Source organism: the organism of the source record quoted next, unplaced genomic scaffold (assembly GCF_019419815.1).
Source record: "Pyrus x bretschneideri cultivar Hongxiangsu unplaced genomic scaffold, Pyrus_bretschneideri_v1 Contig36, whole genome shotgun sequence".
In the NCBI taxonomy this organism is placed as follows: domain Eukaryota; kingdom Viridiplantae; phylum Streptophyta; class Magnoliopsida; order Rosales; family Rosaceae; genus Pyrus; species Pyrus x bretschneideri.
The window spans coordinates 3,562,811-3,577,142 of NW_025999679.1; the positions used below are offsets into that span (position 1 = coordinate 3,562,811).

At 34.0% G+C, this 14,332-nt stretch overlaps 1 protein-coding gene and 1 long non-coding RNA gene across 2 annotated transcripts; both read left to right on the top strand.

The window, feature by feature from the left end:
- The first annotated feature begins 1,071 nt into the window (after window positions 1–1,071).
- On the top strand, window positions 1,072–12,177 carry LOC125480826 (oxysterol-binding protein-related protein 4C-like). The gene is made up of 7 exons (XM_048592007.1): window positions 1,072–1,347; window positions 2,807–2,956; window positions 9,136–9,381; window positions 9,543–9,639; window positions 10,231–10,516; window positions 10,827–10,929; window positions 11,673–12,177. Exons 1-7 carry the CDS (start codon window positions 1,087–1,089, stop codon window positions 11,928–11,930), a joined length of 1,401 nt encoding a protein of 466 aa, XP_048447964.1. The 5' UTR covers window positions 1,072–1,086; the 3' UTR covers window positions 11,931–12,177.
- LOC125480827 lies at window positions 2,963–5,682 on the top strand. Its single transcript, XR_007261083.1, has 2 exons — window positions 2,963–5,051; window positions 5,084–5,682. It is a non-coding gene; the product is annotated as an uncharacterized LOC125480827 (long non-coding RNA).
- Window positions 12,178–14,332: the final 2,155 nt, after the last annotated feature.

Consider the following 14,332-nt stretch of genomic DNA (forward strand, 5'->3'; position numbering starts at 1 on the left):
TTATTAGCTTCCGTACTGTGCACATGGTTACGTCACTTCCACGTGACGGCCAGTATGCCTTGATCTCGATCGGGGTGTGTCATTTTCCCCTCTTTTATTTGTACCCATAATTTATTACAATGTACCCATGTTTCTTTAAAAATTATCACTTGTTATATGTAAAATGTACTCATTTTTTTAATTTAAAATCTTTTTTTTTTTCAATCTAAAATGTATCCATTGTTGTTTATATAAAATGTACCTATTTTGTTTTATATAAAACTTACCCATTTTTTGTATAAAATGTACCCACATTTTTAAAATTTATAATTACGTGCACCATTGTACTCACATTTTTTAAACATTTTTATGAGTTACATATTATAACATTTCACTTTTGAAACAATTTTGAAATTGTACCCCATAGCTAATTATATATGGTGAATGTACGGGTTTCTATTGACATGTGACAACTATTTTATCATTCATAACAATGTTTTCTTTTGGTCAAATTCATAACAATTTTGGATACATTCTTTTGGCACTTTTTTTTAACATTGTTTCCAATTGATTGATACATACATACATACATACATACATACATACATATATATATATATATGCGTACATGTACTTCACATCTATTAATATACATTTTCAGAAGGAATTATATTGTTATATTGATTTTTTATTCAATCAGAATTTTGAAAATATTTCCATATTTTTTGTTGGCCAAAAATTGAAAACTACAAAGGTTTTAATCAATGAGTATTACTGATCAGGGACCACATCCAAAGTCTCCCTTTATTTGAGGATACTACTTCTATGTAATATTGGTGCATGACGCTCTTTCATCCCTTCAATCGGGTTCAAATCCTTGGCAAGATCTTTATCGATGCCCATTTTATTGCACCCTATCCTCTATTTTGTACATATTCGCTCAAACATATCAATTAATTTTTCTCAATAAAAAAAAAAATTTGGAATTTTACTTTCACACATTCTTTTTAGCCTCTTACACACCCTTATTAAATCATGAGTATTGATTGGATTTGATTTTTTTAATCCGATAACTATAAATAGGGAAGAGTATGAAAAGCTAAAAATATGTGTGAAAATTACTTTCCTAAAATTTATACCCCGTTGGTACCACCACCAACACAACCCCATCGCGTTGTTCGAAGGAAGGGGCCTATAAAAAGGCCTTTTTCCCGTGATAAAAACAAAACCAGCCAAACAACCCCCTCTTTGATTCTTAGTTTCCGCCACTTCTCTCTTTCTGTTGCATTTCACAAAAACAAAAGCACACTTCTCTCTCTCTCTCTCTCTCTCCACCATCTCTGCCTCAGCTCTCCGTCTCTTCAAATGGTATGTGAACACCTTTCTCTCTCTCTCTCTCTCTCTCTCTCTCTCTCTTACAACGGTTTTTTTGTGTGTTTGAATGATTGCTTAATTAATTGGTTTAGTATTAATTTCATATATCTGTGTACACAACTCAGAAAAATCAGAGATGAAATCAAACGCAGCAATGGTTTTGTATCATTTGCTTGTATTGGTTTCGAAACTTGATGGTCAAATCAAACGCAGCAAACACTTTATCAAAATATGAGCTGTTTTCCGGCTCATGAGACATTGAAACGGCTGTTTTCAGAATGTTACCGTTGCGTTTTTTTATTGGACTCAGACTCAGACCTTATTATGTATTAAATATATATATTGGTTTTTCGCGCAAAGGAAATGAAAATAGCTTTGTGAATTGTGATGGTGGCATCTTTTTCGTTCCTTATTATTATTTTTTTATGTTGTATAATGCCACTTGTTTAACATTAAGATAGCTTTTGTATCTTGTAACATGCCCACTGTTTCTAGTAGACCTTGTCCTACGTTTTTGTTTAATCCCTTAATTTCCGATTTTAAACCTTGTCTTTTATTCTACTTCGTACTACGATTAGTGATATTCCTCTTTATTTATAAGTGAGAGATCTTAGGTTCGATTCTCGCCAAAGGCGAATTTGAACCACATTATTGTAGTTGATTCATTGTGCGGCTTAGCACACTCTCTCACCTCCTTAAGTATATAATATCGTTTGTTCAAATAAAAAACTTATCCTTCATATTTGTTTTGTTATCGTTTGAAGTAAGCTTCATTTCAATTCCCATTTTCAATTTGGTGTCCCTTGTTTTTTTGCTTTCGGTTTTATTTGCTTTTTTAAGTAAAACCAGCTTTCTTTAAAAGGTCCGTCAAATCCGATGAAGAAACTTTAAGGCAGTAGTTGTATGCGTAGGGAAACCTCCTCCATTTTTTTGCCCTTTTTTGAGTATCTAAATTGCCTTCATGAGCAAGCAACAAATAACCCTTACATATTTGTTGCTACTTTATCTTTTATCACAATTTTTGTTTTGCAACGGTCACACACGAAACATTACTCATTTTTCGTCCTCTTTTAGGATTTAACTTGACATTAATTCCCCGATTCAGCTACCAAAACAACATATGTCATGTTTGTGGACAATTCTTTCTGGATTTTTTAGGTGATTCGTCGGAGGATTAATAATTGGTCGTTAGAGACATGTACACGCATCAGTAATTGCTTCGTTTCAATAACATTCTATCATTAAAAAATTTGAAAAAATTCTAAAAATTCTTTCTTTTCTGTGTCCCATGTTCCATGGTTTGTGTCAATTTATGGGCCACATATAGCACTCTACTCTGTCGTTTTTCAAATGGCAACTTATGCAGCCAAATAATGTTTTCCTTAAGATGTTGGTATTGACAAATCTAATAATTAATTAATAATGGGAATGATTTGGTGTGGTGTTGATGAAGGAGGAAGAGAATACCGGAGTTATTCTTTTGACAAAGCCCTTGTCACTGGAAGGGGATTCCGATGGTGATTACAGAGCTCCTAATCTACTTCAACGCGTCCTAAGCCTGTTTAAAAACGTACGGCCAGGATCTGATCTCACACGCTTCCAGGCAAGTCTTTTGTTCTATTCATTTAGTATGCTTTTTAGTTAAAATGGTTTTTTTTGTTAAATTGGTATAACTCCTCATTTTGGTCTCTGATATTTAAAATCGATAGAAATGGTCCTGAGATTGTCCACCGTCAACAATTCTGGTCATTTTGTGAAAAGTCTCCATTAAATTGAGATTGTCCACAATTGGAAGTTTCTTCAACCCCTCCCCTTGAACTGATGTTTTCTTCAATTTAAAGAAGTGGTCTTGAGATTGTCCACCGTCAACAATTTTGATCCTTCTGTGAAAATTCTTCGTTAAATTGAGATTGTCCACCATGGGTAGTTTCTTCAACCCCTCCCTTGAACTGGTGTTTTCTTCAATTTAAAAAAGTGGTCCTGAGGTTGTCCACCGTTAACAATTTTGGTTATTCTGTAAAAAATCTCCGTTAAATTCAGATTGTCCACCATGAGTAGTTTCTTCAACCCCTCCCCTTGAACTGGTGTTTTCTTCAATTTAACGGAGATTTTTTAACACAATGACCAAAATGATTGACAATGGACAATCTCAACGACCATTTTTTTCAATTTTAATAAATGGGAAAATGTAGCATTTACTCAATAGTTTTACACTTGAAAGAAATAATTTAGGGGTCATTTGATAACTATTTTGTTTTTCGGTTTTTAATTTTTTTTAAAAAAAATGAAAACTAAAAGCACAAAAAAAAGCCAGAACGTAAATTCTAAACGCCAAATTTTGAAAACTCTACGGTCGTTTAATAATACTTTCCTTTTTAGTTTTCTTTTTTTTTTTAAATTGAAATCTTGTTGGGTAACTACTTTCAGTTTCAAAAAATTGAAAAGTAAAAAATAAAAATTGAAGGGTAAATTTTGAAAACTCAAGAAAGTAGTTTGATCGAAAGTAATTACTAAACAAGATTTCAATTTTTAAAAAAGATGAAACAAAAACTAAAAACTAAAAAAACGAAATAACTGTCAAATGGCACTTAAGAAAGTAGTTTTCAATTTTCATTATTTTTGAAAAGTGAGAATTGAAAATAGTTCCAAAATAAATTCAATTTTCAGTTTAAATAAATGAAAAAATAACCAAAAAATGAAAACAAAATGATTTTCAAACACCTCTTAACTTTTCACTTCAACGTGGGAAATAAACTTGAAATTTCAACTTATTTCAATAAACTTGGACAAAAGAAAGACCATGAATTTTGGAAGCTCGCTCGAGCTGCTTGTATAATTAAGAAGCAAGCCTCAAGCTCGAAAAAAACTAACAACCCAAGCTTGAGTATAGTGATGCTAGGTTTGGATCGGTTGTTTCCAGCCCTAGTTAGGGATCACGAAAAAGAGAGGTAGTGACTGTGGTAGCAAAATTCCGCCGTCTTTGATCAAGTACCAAAACCTCATGTGCTCACGAGGTGGGGGGTGGTTTGGCCAATAAATCTCTGATGCTTAAGTTAGCTTCTTTGAAAAGAATGAGTGTTTAGGATTTTTATGCGTAGCAAAAATGTACCAAAGTTTGGTGGAGATTAAGTATTTATGAGGAAGTGGCCGACCTAGGTGTAGAGTTTTATATCCTACACATGGCGACTTCCCATTGGCCAAGGTTATATCATCTGTAGGATGAATGCGGAAATAATATTACCACGATATTAATTAGGAGATAATATCTTGAGATAATGATAGAAGCATCATTGATTGATTGTGATAGGGATTCCTTACTTGATTGAGTTGATCTTCAATTGGGAATGCATTAAAGGTAGGATTTGGTGATTAATTATATATTTAATACCAGTTACTTTTTCATGGCACGTGAAGAAGAGCTGCCTGTAAAAATATTTGTGTACCTTGCCCACTTAATGAGGCAATCTCGTCTTCTTCGGAAAAAAAAAAAAAAAAGTCCATGTGTCGTCTTTAGGATTTTTAGGATTATTTTTTACTCCACAGGGGTAGTTTGGTAAAACGATAGGCTAAAAAGATATAAATATCTATTTTTTCAGTTCTTAATTATATTTAATTCATTCAATATGGCCAATCTTTTTTTTTTTTTTGGTCAAACGATAGATTTTGTTAGGTTAGGTGTTAAATTAGCCACTGACGAGGTTCGAACCCACGTAAATTAGCCACTGACGAGGTTCGAACCCACGCCGTCATGCAATGACTCAACTCTTTTCCACTAATGTTAGGGAGATCAACTTTGTAGACCATATTTATAAAACAAATGGTGGCTGCAGATGCAGCTATGCCACATCCTTAATTAAAGGCTTTTTAGCCAAAATGCTCACTGAGATTTGCATAATTTATCACTTTGGTCCTTGAAATTTGAAATCGATAGAATTGGTCCCTGAGTTTGTCCACAATTAAATCATTTTGGCCATTCCATGAAAAATCTCCATAAAATAAGGATAAAATGACAAAAATACCCTCAATTTTTGTCAAATCATTTTGGCCTATTGTTTATTATATTGAGGGTACTTTTATCACTTTGATCCTTATTTAACATAATTTTTCACCGAATGACCAAAATGATTGATGATGGACACTCTCAGGGACCAACTATTGATGATAGGCACTCTTAGAGACCACTACTATTGATTTCAAATCTCAGGGACGAAAGTGAAGAGTTAGGCAAATCTAAGGGACCATTTTGACTAAAAAGCCTTAATTAAATTGAAGTTTGAAAAAGTCTTAGTTATTATTAATCAGTTTTTAGGAATAAATTATTATTTTGAATGCATAATTGATTATGTGAAATCCAAAAACATTTGGAAAATCTCTAAAAGAAATGTCCAAATGTCCAAATCAACATTAACAGTAAAAAAAAAAAAAAAAGGGAACAACAATATTTCCAACTGAAAAACCAAATTTGATGTGGCATGGCAGAGATTGACAACCTCACCCTTGTTGTCAAAATTGACAACAACTTCAAATATTTTTTAATTAATTATTAAATGTGTTGTTTTTTCTTTTAAAACATTTATTATAATAGTTTAATATAATAAAATATTAATTTAAATTGACATATTGGGTGAAGATCAAAACTTTAAAAGATGTCAAAGTGTCACATAAGCTATCAAATTTAAATTGTTTGTTTAAAATTTGACATTTCCTTTGGAAAATAGATATCTCAGAGTGCCAGAAACTTGGACCCATACACTAAGTGTCATAATATAAATGGCTGAAAATTGTTTTTTAGGTAAATTACAATTTGCACCCTCAAGTTTGGATACAATTACAACTTCATACAACATTATTAAAACATTTTAATCTCCTAAAATTAATAATATTTCACTTCACTTTCGTATAACTATTAATTAATCCGTTAAATTAACTTTAAGTGATTACGTGACAAAAAAAACAATTAAACATTAAAAAGTCAATTTAAAAACTAAACTGAATTAAAACAAAGTGAGCCCTACCCACCTTCTCTCCAGAGTATGTAGCTTTAAATTTCTGGCTTTACTGGACGAAGCCCATTTCCATATCCATCTTTCGGTAAGGAGTTTTCAGGAAATACCATGAATCCCACCTGCCCTTGTTTGCAACGCGAGCATGTGTGGTGACTTTGACTCGAATGTGGCAGCTTAGGATGTAACTGATGGAGCAGTTTATGATATTTTAAAAGATATTGTATAAGGTTGCAAATGACTTTGAACGTGACTTGAATGAATTTATGAAATAATAAAAAATGTATAAGATAGAAATGTTTTACAAAATGTTGTATGAAGTTGCAAGCGACTCCAAACATGAAAGGTAAAATGTAATTGAGTATTCAACCACTTGTGTCATACCTGGTCGTGTTTCCGACACACTAAAATATACTAAAAATATGAGTACACCCTTAGAATTTAATTTTCTTTAACTAAAACCCATCATGGTAAGTTTCTCTAACAAAAACCCAATGACTAGCTAGGCTCCAACTAAGCAATATCTATAATTAAATTTGACTTGGCAAAATTTGTATTTGTTGATGTCTATATTACCCTTAATAACACTTACTTTGGGTCTCTCACTTATTATCTACATTTTATTTTACATTATTTCATTCAATTAAATGTCTTCAAATACCTTATGGAGATTTGGAAAAAAAATTTAAATGTCATGATTCATATGCATTTAATAACAAAAATTTACATGATACCAATGTTCCTTATATATTTGTTTTCACATGATGCTAACAAGTAAATTAGTATATCCTACAAATATCAAAAAGTTATTTTATTCAAAATTATCAATATTTTAAATATAAAATAGGTAAATTATTTTGCACAACATATATATAATAACAATATAAGTTCCTAGTAAATTATGTAATGATACATGCAAAATAATTTACCTACAAAATAAATAAATATTTTTTATTCAAAATTAATTAAATACCAATATTTTGCATATATATATATATATATATATATAACAATTTACCTACATGCAAAATAATTTACCTACAAAATAAAAGAATGTAAATTGATTGCACACTCTATTTAATAATAACAAAATGTGGCTAGTATATATGTATTATCACATGAAAAATAATTTACCTACAAAATAAATAAATGTTTTTAGCCAATTGATTCAAAATTAATTAATTACATATTATTTTACATAAAAATATAGATAAATTATTTGCACGCATATATATAATTTTAACAAAGTACCTAATACATACATGCAAAATAATTTACCTACAATGATTGTCAAACAAATAAAGGAAATGAAACATATGATGGTAAGGTAGATAATTTTATAATAATAAGACACTTATTTCCCACAATTATGGTGGATAATTAAATTCATTAACATAATTAGAGTGTTGTGGCACAATTGTAAATAGTTTGAAAATAATAGGTATTTAATTGTTTACATGGCAGTCTACTTCAAATTTGGGTTTTATTTGGATGTTTAAAATGAGATGGGTTTTTGTCAAGGAAATAAGTGTTGCATGGATTTATATCTGAGGGACCCTAAAATATATTGGCTTTGAAGATACTCTTGGTTAGTTCCTATGTCTCTTTCGCTGGTTGTTCATGGCCCTACTCCCTCTCCCAAAATTCCCCGGAGACAAGTTCCCGACGCCATTAACATTATGCCCACCTTTTTGTTCTTACATTCCGTTTGATTTTTAATTTAATTTCTTACCGTACCAACTTATTGTTGTTAATGCATCAGAACGATCATGATCGTATTCATCTTTTGGTGCTTCTTCCTCCACTTCTCGTAACTATGCCTCTTGCCTTGTCCTGGAAATCACGAACCTCACGCTTCGTGCTTTTCATGAGCCGCTCCAAGGCAGTTGATGTGCGCATCCAGGCTGCCCTAGGCCTGCCGGAGCGGGCACGGACAAGGGATCGGTGGACTGGGGACGATGACGAAAGGGTAGGTCTGGTCAAAAATTTTCTCACTGGCGAATTGAGGTGGAGGGTGGAGTGGAGGGATGAGGGTGAACGGAGGACGGAGGTCTCTGACTCTCCGAACTGTCTACAAAGTTGGCCTCCTTACCCCAGCATTACCCTTTCTATATATACTACTACTTTTCCCTTAAAGTTCACGGCTAACTGGATGAAAGGTTGAAAAATGTTTAGGTCCTTAACTGCTTGCACTTCCAAAACTGGTGTTTGATCCTAAATTCCCCAGTAGCAGCATAGTTTTCTCCAACAAGTAAATTTGCCAAGATCCAAGGGAAATAGCAGTAGAATGAGATCCGAGTAATTAAACCTAAAAGAAACACAATTCTGAATAATTCTACAGCAATTTTGTTACTCTCCTTTCACATGTTGTATGGAACAATAATACGTACAAGTCTTTACATAAACACTGTATGTCTGCAACTCTCTCGAGTCTTGATTGCTGACTCTCCACGGTGTTGTCTCTACCACCTCGGGAGTTGTAACTGCAGATTGAGATTCTTGACTCTCGAGTCTATTTTCTACTAGAGCCACTATTGCTCCATCGATGATCCGTCGTGTTGTTGACTATATATGATTTCAGTGATATCTTAGTAAATATTTAGTAGACCCTTGCGCATCTACTGTGCTTGCGTACGAAAATTAACATATATATTACATCTGTAACTGATATTTTTTTTACTTCATGCACTTCGGTTGAAAAACTAAATATCACACAGCAGTGTCTTCTTGATTGTATGGTCAATTTAACTGATATTTTTTACTTCTCCTGCAATTTCAGCTGTCACCGCAGTTTAACATACCAAAGTCACACCTCCAATGTTTCGGTGAAGAAGTGTACTGCACTGGTTATGATTTGTTAGGAAGGTGCAACAAAGCAGAAACCCCTCATGACAGGTTCACAGCTGTTGTATCGTGGAGCATTTCTACTTTGCGTCCAGTGATCTTCGGGATTGCTCCGTACAACCCCATTCTTGGAGAAACCAATCATGTTACAAGAGGGAATCTCAATGTTCTACTTGAGCAGGTAACTCTATTTGTTATTTCTGCTAAACCTTGCTCAAATTGATGCTGCCTTGATGGCCAAGCTTGAACTCGATGTCACTAACTACCTGGCGAGTGGCAAGTTTGTGTATCTTTTTGTAGAGATGGACTAAGATGATTTCTTTCTTGGTTGCATTCTTTCAGGTTTCACATCATCCACCAGTTACTGCTCTTCATGCAACCGATGAAAAAGAAAACCTTGAAATGATATCGTGTCAAAATCCTACTCCCAAATTCTATGGTATGCTCTTCTTCGTAAGATCATAACAATGATCATTATAAGAGAAGCAATCCTAATCCTAGGTTTTCCGGTTATTATAGACCTCGCATGTTTAATAAACTAAGTGTCAAGTTCTTAGAAAAATGGAAAACAAAATATACTTGTTACAGACTGCTTAGGACATATCTTCCTTTTCCTTTCTGAAAGTGCTATTCAAGCTCCTTTGCGAATCATTCTTTGGTACATTTTAGTTTCATTCTCTAACTGTCAGATTATACCAAATATTAGTCCGAAAGGGTTCTTTTATCTTGTCCTTGACAAGCTATTTTTCATTTGTGATCTAGTTAACTCTTTATATGTTACTCATACAATACAAGGATGTGCATATGTTTTCAGTTCACTCTAGCAGTTTACTTTATACTTGTCGGGAGCTCAAAAACCATGTAATAATATTCATCTTGTCAAGAACTTTGAACTCACCAACAATAACAAAGACTTCAGTCTCATCTTAACTTTACCGGTGTTTATGCTAATTGACTTTGTAAGTATTTTCTTTAAATATTCTGTTGTGCTTAAATGTCATATTAATTTTTATCAAGAATCATCTTGCAGGTACTTCAGTGGAAACTGAGGTGCATGGAAAACGGCGGTTGAAACTCCTGAATCACGGAGAAACTTATGAAATGAACTCGCCAAAACTCTTAATCAGGTTCCTCCCATTGCCTTGGGCTGATTGGGTTGGTGAAAGTAGAATCCGGTGTCATGAGACGGGCCTTGAAGCTGAGTTATATTATGGAAGTAATTCATGGATTAGGGGAAATCCTAGAACAATTAAGGGAAAGATCTTTGACTCAACAACATTTGAACTTCTTTATGAGATACATGGTCGGTGGGATAGGTAATTTAAGGCTTCACTCTTCTTTCAAAGTGCCGCTATGTAATTTGAATACAGATAGAAAACAGTGGTTTTATTGCATGCATTTAAAGAAATTAAAAAAATAACCCAACACTGATTACTTTGAAGTTACACCTTGATGCTACAGATACATTTTACGCAACAATCTTTAACCGTAACAAGTGTTCGCTCATACTGTCTATCAGCTTGTCTACTAACTGTACTTATGATTAGCCTTGAAAAATTATACTGACATTTGTTAAGACATCCATTTCTATCTAGCTGTAACTCTGGATCTTTGATTTCAATACAGAACTATCAAAATGAAGGACGTCAGTAGCAGGAAAGAAACCGTTATATACAATGCAAATGAAGTCATTTCAGGACTGAAAACTCCGATTGTTACGGATTTGAAGGTAACTAGTTTCTGCCTCTCTATCTTCGTTTCTGTTAACTTTCATTGCATTCAATCAATGTGCCCTACAAAACCTGCAGAATGATTTCTCTTCATCCATGTAAAGTCTTCGCCATTTTAAGTAGAGAAATTTCTTTTGTTTCTTTTTTTGTTCCCCTTCATGTTCAATAAGAATAAGATACAAAAATTAGTGTAGTTATCCCTTTCCTAAATCCAGTAATCTCTCTGCCCACATGTTAGCATATATGAGATTGTAGAGAATTGTCAACATTCGAAAGTTACGGAAACTTACAGACTCATAAGGAATTGTGCTACCAGCATATTCCCAATTGGGTTTCCCTAAACTAATTTAATTGTATCCAAGCAGGTTTTTCAATCCATGTTAAAGTCCCAATGGCCCCACATGCTTTTTATTCTTCGATATGTGTTCTATATGTGTTTGACTTGACTGTGGTCATACCTATATATGAGGAAACACATAAGAATATTGAGAAATCCCCCGCATTAGAAAATTGAGTAACCTTGTATAATAGGTTATCCATCAGTCGGCAAGGAACCGCCGGTCATATCGGCACACTTCCAATATATATGTATTTTTCATTTTCTTTGGGTTGGTATGTTTTTCTTGTATAAAGAAAAGAAAAATATGCATGGATGATGTAGCCATTTATACGTTTCACGTGGACTTATCAATAATGATTTATTAAAAGATTGGATTATTTTACCAATTTTTGGAATAATCAGGGGGTTTGCCCAAGTGAATCAGCTGTGGTCTGGGGACTGCTGAACCAAGCAATTGTTGGGAAGGACTGGGGCAAAGCAAGAGAAGCGAAGAAAGCAGTAGAAGAAAAACAGAGGGAGCTCCTGCGAGAGAGAGAATCGAGAGGTGAAACTTGGATTCCCAAACATTTTACAGTGACTCATAGCAAAGAAGGTAGTGGGTGGGACTGCTCACCCATCCAGCAGCTGGTCCCGCCGGCTCCTATTTCTGTTCCCTTGTAACTATTTGGCATCATCATAAAACTTGAAACTTGGCAACTAGATTATGATGATGATGATGTTGTTGTTGTTGTAACTGTTAGTAGCTTGACTAGCTTACCTGTAATGGTTACAAATTTTAAGTTTCTTGGTTAGAATTTTAGGGGTTCCAACTACATACAGATGAAGAGATCCACCAAACCTGGTTTTCTTCAAATAAATGACGTAGTTGTGGAATTCCAAACAAATTATAATACGTATGTTCAATCTAGGTTTTTTTTGTTTGGAAATGCTTTTCAAGTGATCGAAAGTGCTTTTGGTGAAATGTTTTTGGGTTCCAAAAACACTTGAATAGCATTGGAAAAAATCACCACTTATGTGCTTTCTGCAAGAAGCACTTCAAGTGTTTTTTTTTTTCAGAATTCACTCGCATTTTTATTACAAATCGGTTCTAAAAGTGCTTTATTTATTTCAAAAACACTTTCCATCACATTTGTGTAAGTGTTATTATTTGTGTAAATTGATAACTGGCATTCCAGAAGAAATTCGAGATGATATTACTGACATTCTAGAAGAAATTCTCACATTCATGGTGTCAGTTGAAATTGTGGAATTAAACATCATCTTTTTCTGTTTCCTTCTTCTCTGGCAAAGAATTAAATAATTGTAAAAGAATAGCAAAAAATTAAATGAATTTTCAAATTTTGGTGGCATTTGAAGGAAAATGTTGTCTGTTTTGCATAGATGTCGCACTCATGCTTGGTGGCATTAGAATTACTTCCACTCATTTATGGATGGCAATGACAAGGTTCTCAAAAAGCTACCTTTTAAAGGACACATCTATAATTGCAAATATCACAGACTTCCTGCTATGCTATGAAAATAAATATATATAAAATAAAGTTGTTGAAAATTTGATAAAATATTTTTTGTAACAGTGTTTTCAACAAAAAAAAAACATTAGTGAATGAGTGTTTGGTAACCTTTTATATAAATTGTTGTGAATATGTTAAATGATTAAAAAAACATATTTAATGTGATATCTTTGCCTTGAAGATTTGGAGGCATTATTTATATGGAGAAAAGTGTAAGATCTTTACAGATCATAAGAGTCTTCAGTAACTTTTCACCCAGAGAGATCTTTATTTCCGACAACGGAGGTGGATAGAGTTGCTCAGTGATTATGATTGCACGATTGAGTATCGCCCTAATTGTGCAAATGTAGTGGCAGACGCGCTTAGCAAAAAATCCCCGAGGTCGAGTTAATGCTTTATATGCTTGTTGTGTTCCTTTTCTCACAGACTTGAGATCCACTGGAGTGAAATTAGGGGTGGAAGATCGGGAGGAAACTTTACTTGCTAACTCTCAGGTCTGGCCGATTTTGATTGATCGTGTACTCGAGGAACAGGTGAATGATAAAGAAATTCAGGAATTAATTCAAGCAATGTCACAGGGGAAAAAGAAAGACCTCAGAGTGCGGGAATCTGATGGTATGCTTATGCAGGAGAAATAGATGTACGTACCGAATATTGCTGAGCTAAAGAAAGATATTCTTGATGAGGCACATGTTTCAGCTTATGCAATGCATCATGGAAGTACTAAAATGTATCATACCATTCGGCCTTTCTACTATTGGCCTGGCATGAAAAGGGAGATTGCCAAGTATATAAGTAGATGCGCAATTTGCCAGCAGGTTAAAGCTGAAAGGAAGAAACCTTTTGGGTTGATGCAGCCACTGCCCGCTCCCCAGTGGAAATGGGAAAATATTACTATGGATTTCATGTACAAGCTTCCTCGTACACGGAATGGTTATGACGGCATTTGGGTGATAATAGATTGGCTTACTAAGTCAACACACTTCATACCAGTTCGGGAGAACTATTCCTTAAGTCGATTAGCTAAGTTCTTTATCTCAGGAATTGTTAAATACCACGGGGTTTCAGTTAATATCATTTCTTATCGGGATCCTAGATTTACTTCTAAGTTTTGGGTGGCATTTGAGGGGGTACTTGGTTCGAGATTGCTTTATAGTACGACATATCACCCCCAGATTAACGGACAATCCGAGAGGACTATCCAGACATTAGAGGATATGCTGAGATCTTTGGTACTACAGTTTGGTGACGCTTGGCATAAGTGTTTGGATTTAATGGAGTTTGCTTATAACAATAGCTAACATTCTAGCATCGGGATGTCGTCTTTCGAGGCACTTTATGGTAAATCTTGTCATACCCTTCTTTGTTGGTCAGAAGTTAGTGAGAGGGTATTAGTGGGCCCAGAGATTGTGGACGAGACTACTTAGAATATTCATGGAATTAAATCTAACCTGAAAGCGGCCTAGGATAAACAAAAGAGCCATGCTGACAGACATGCCACAGATAGAGTGTATAATGTGGGAGATTGGGTATTTTTGAAGTTATCCTCAT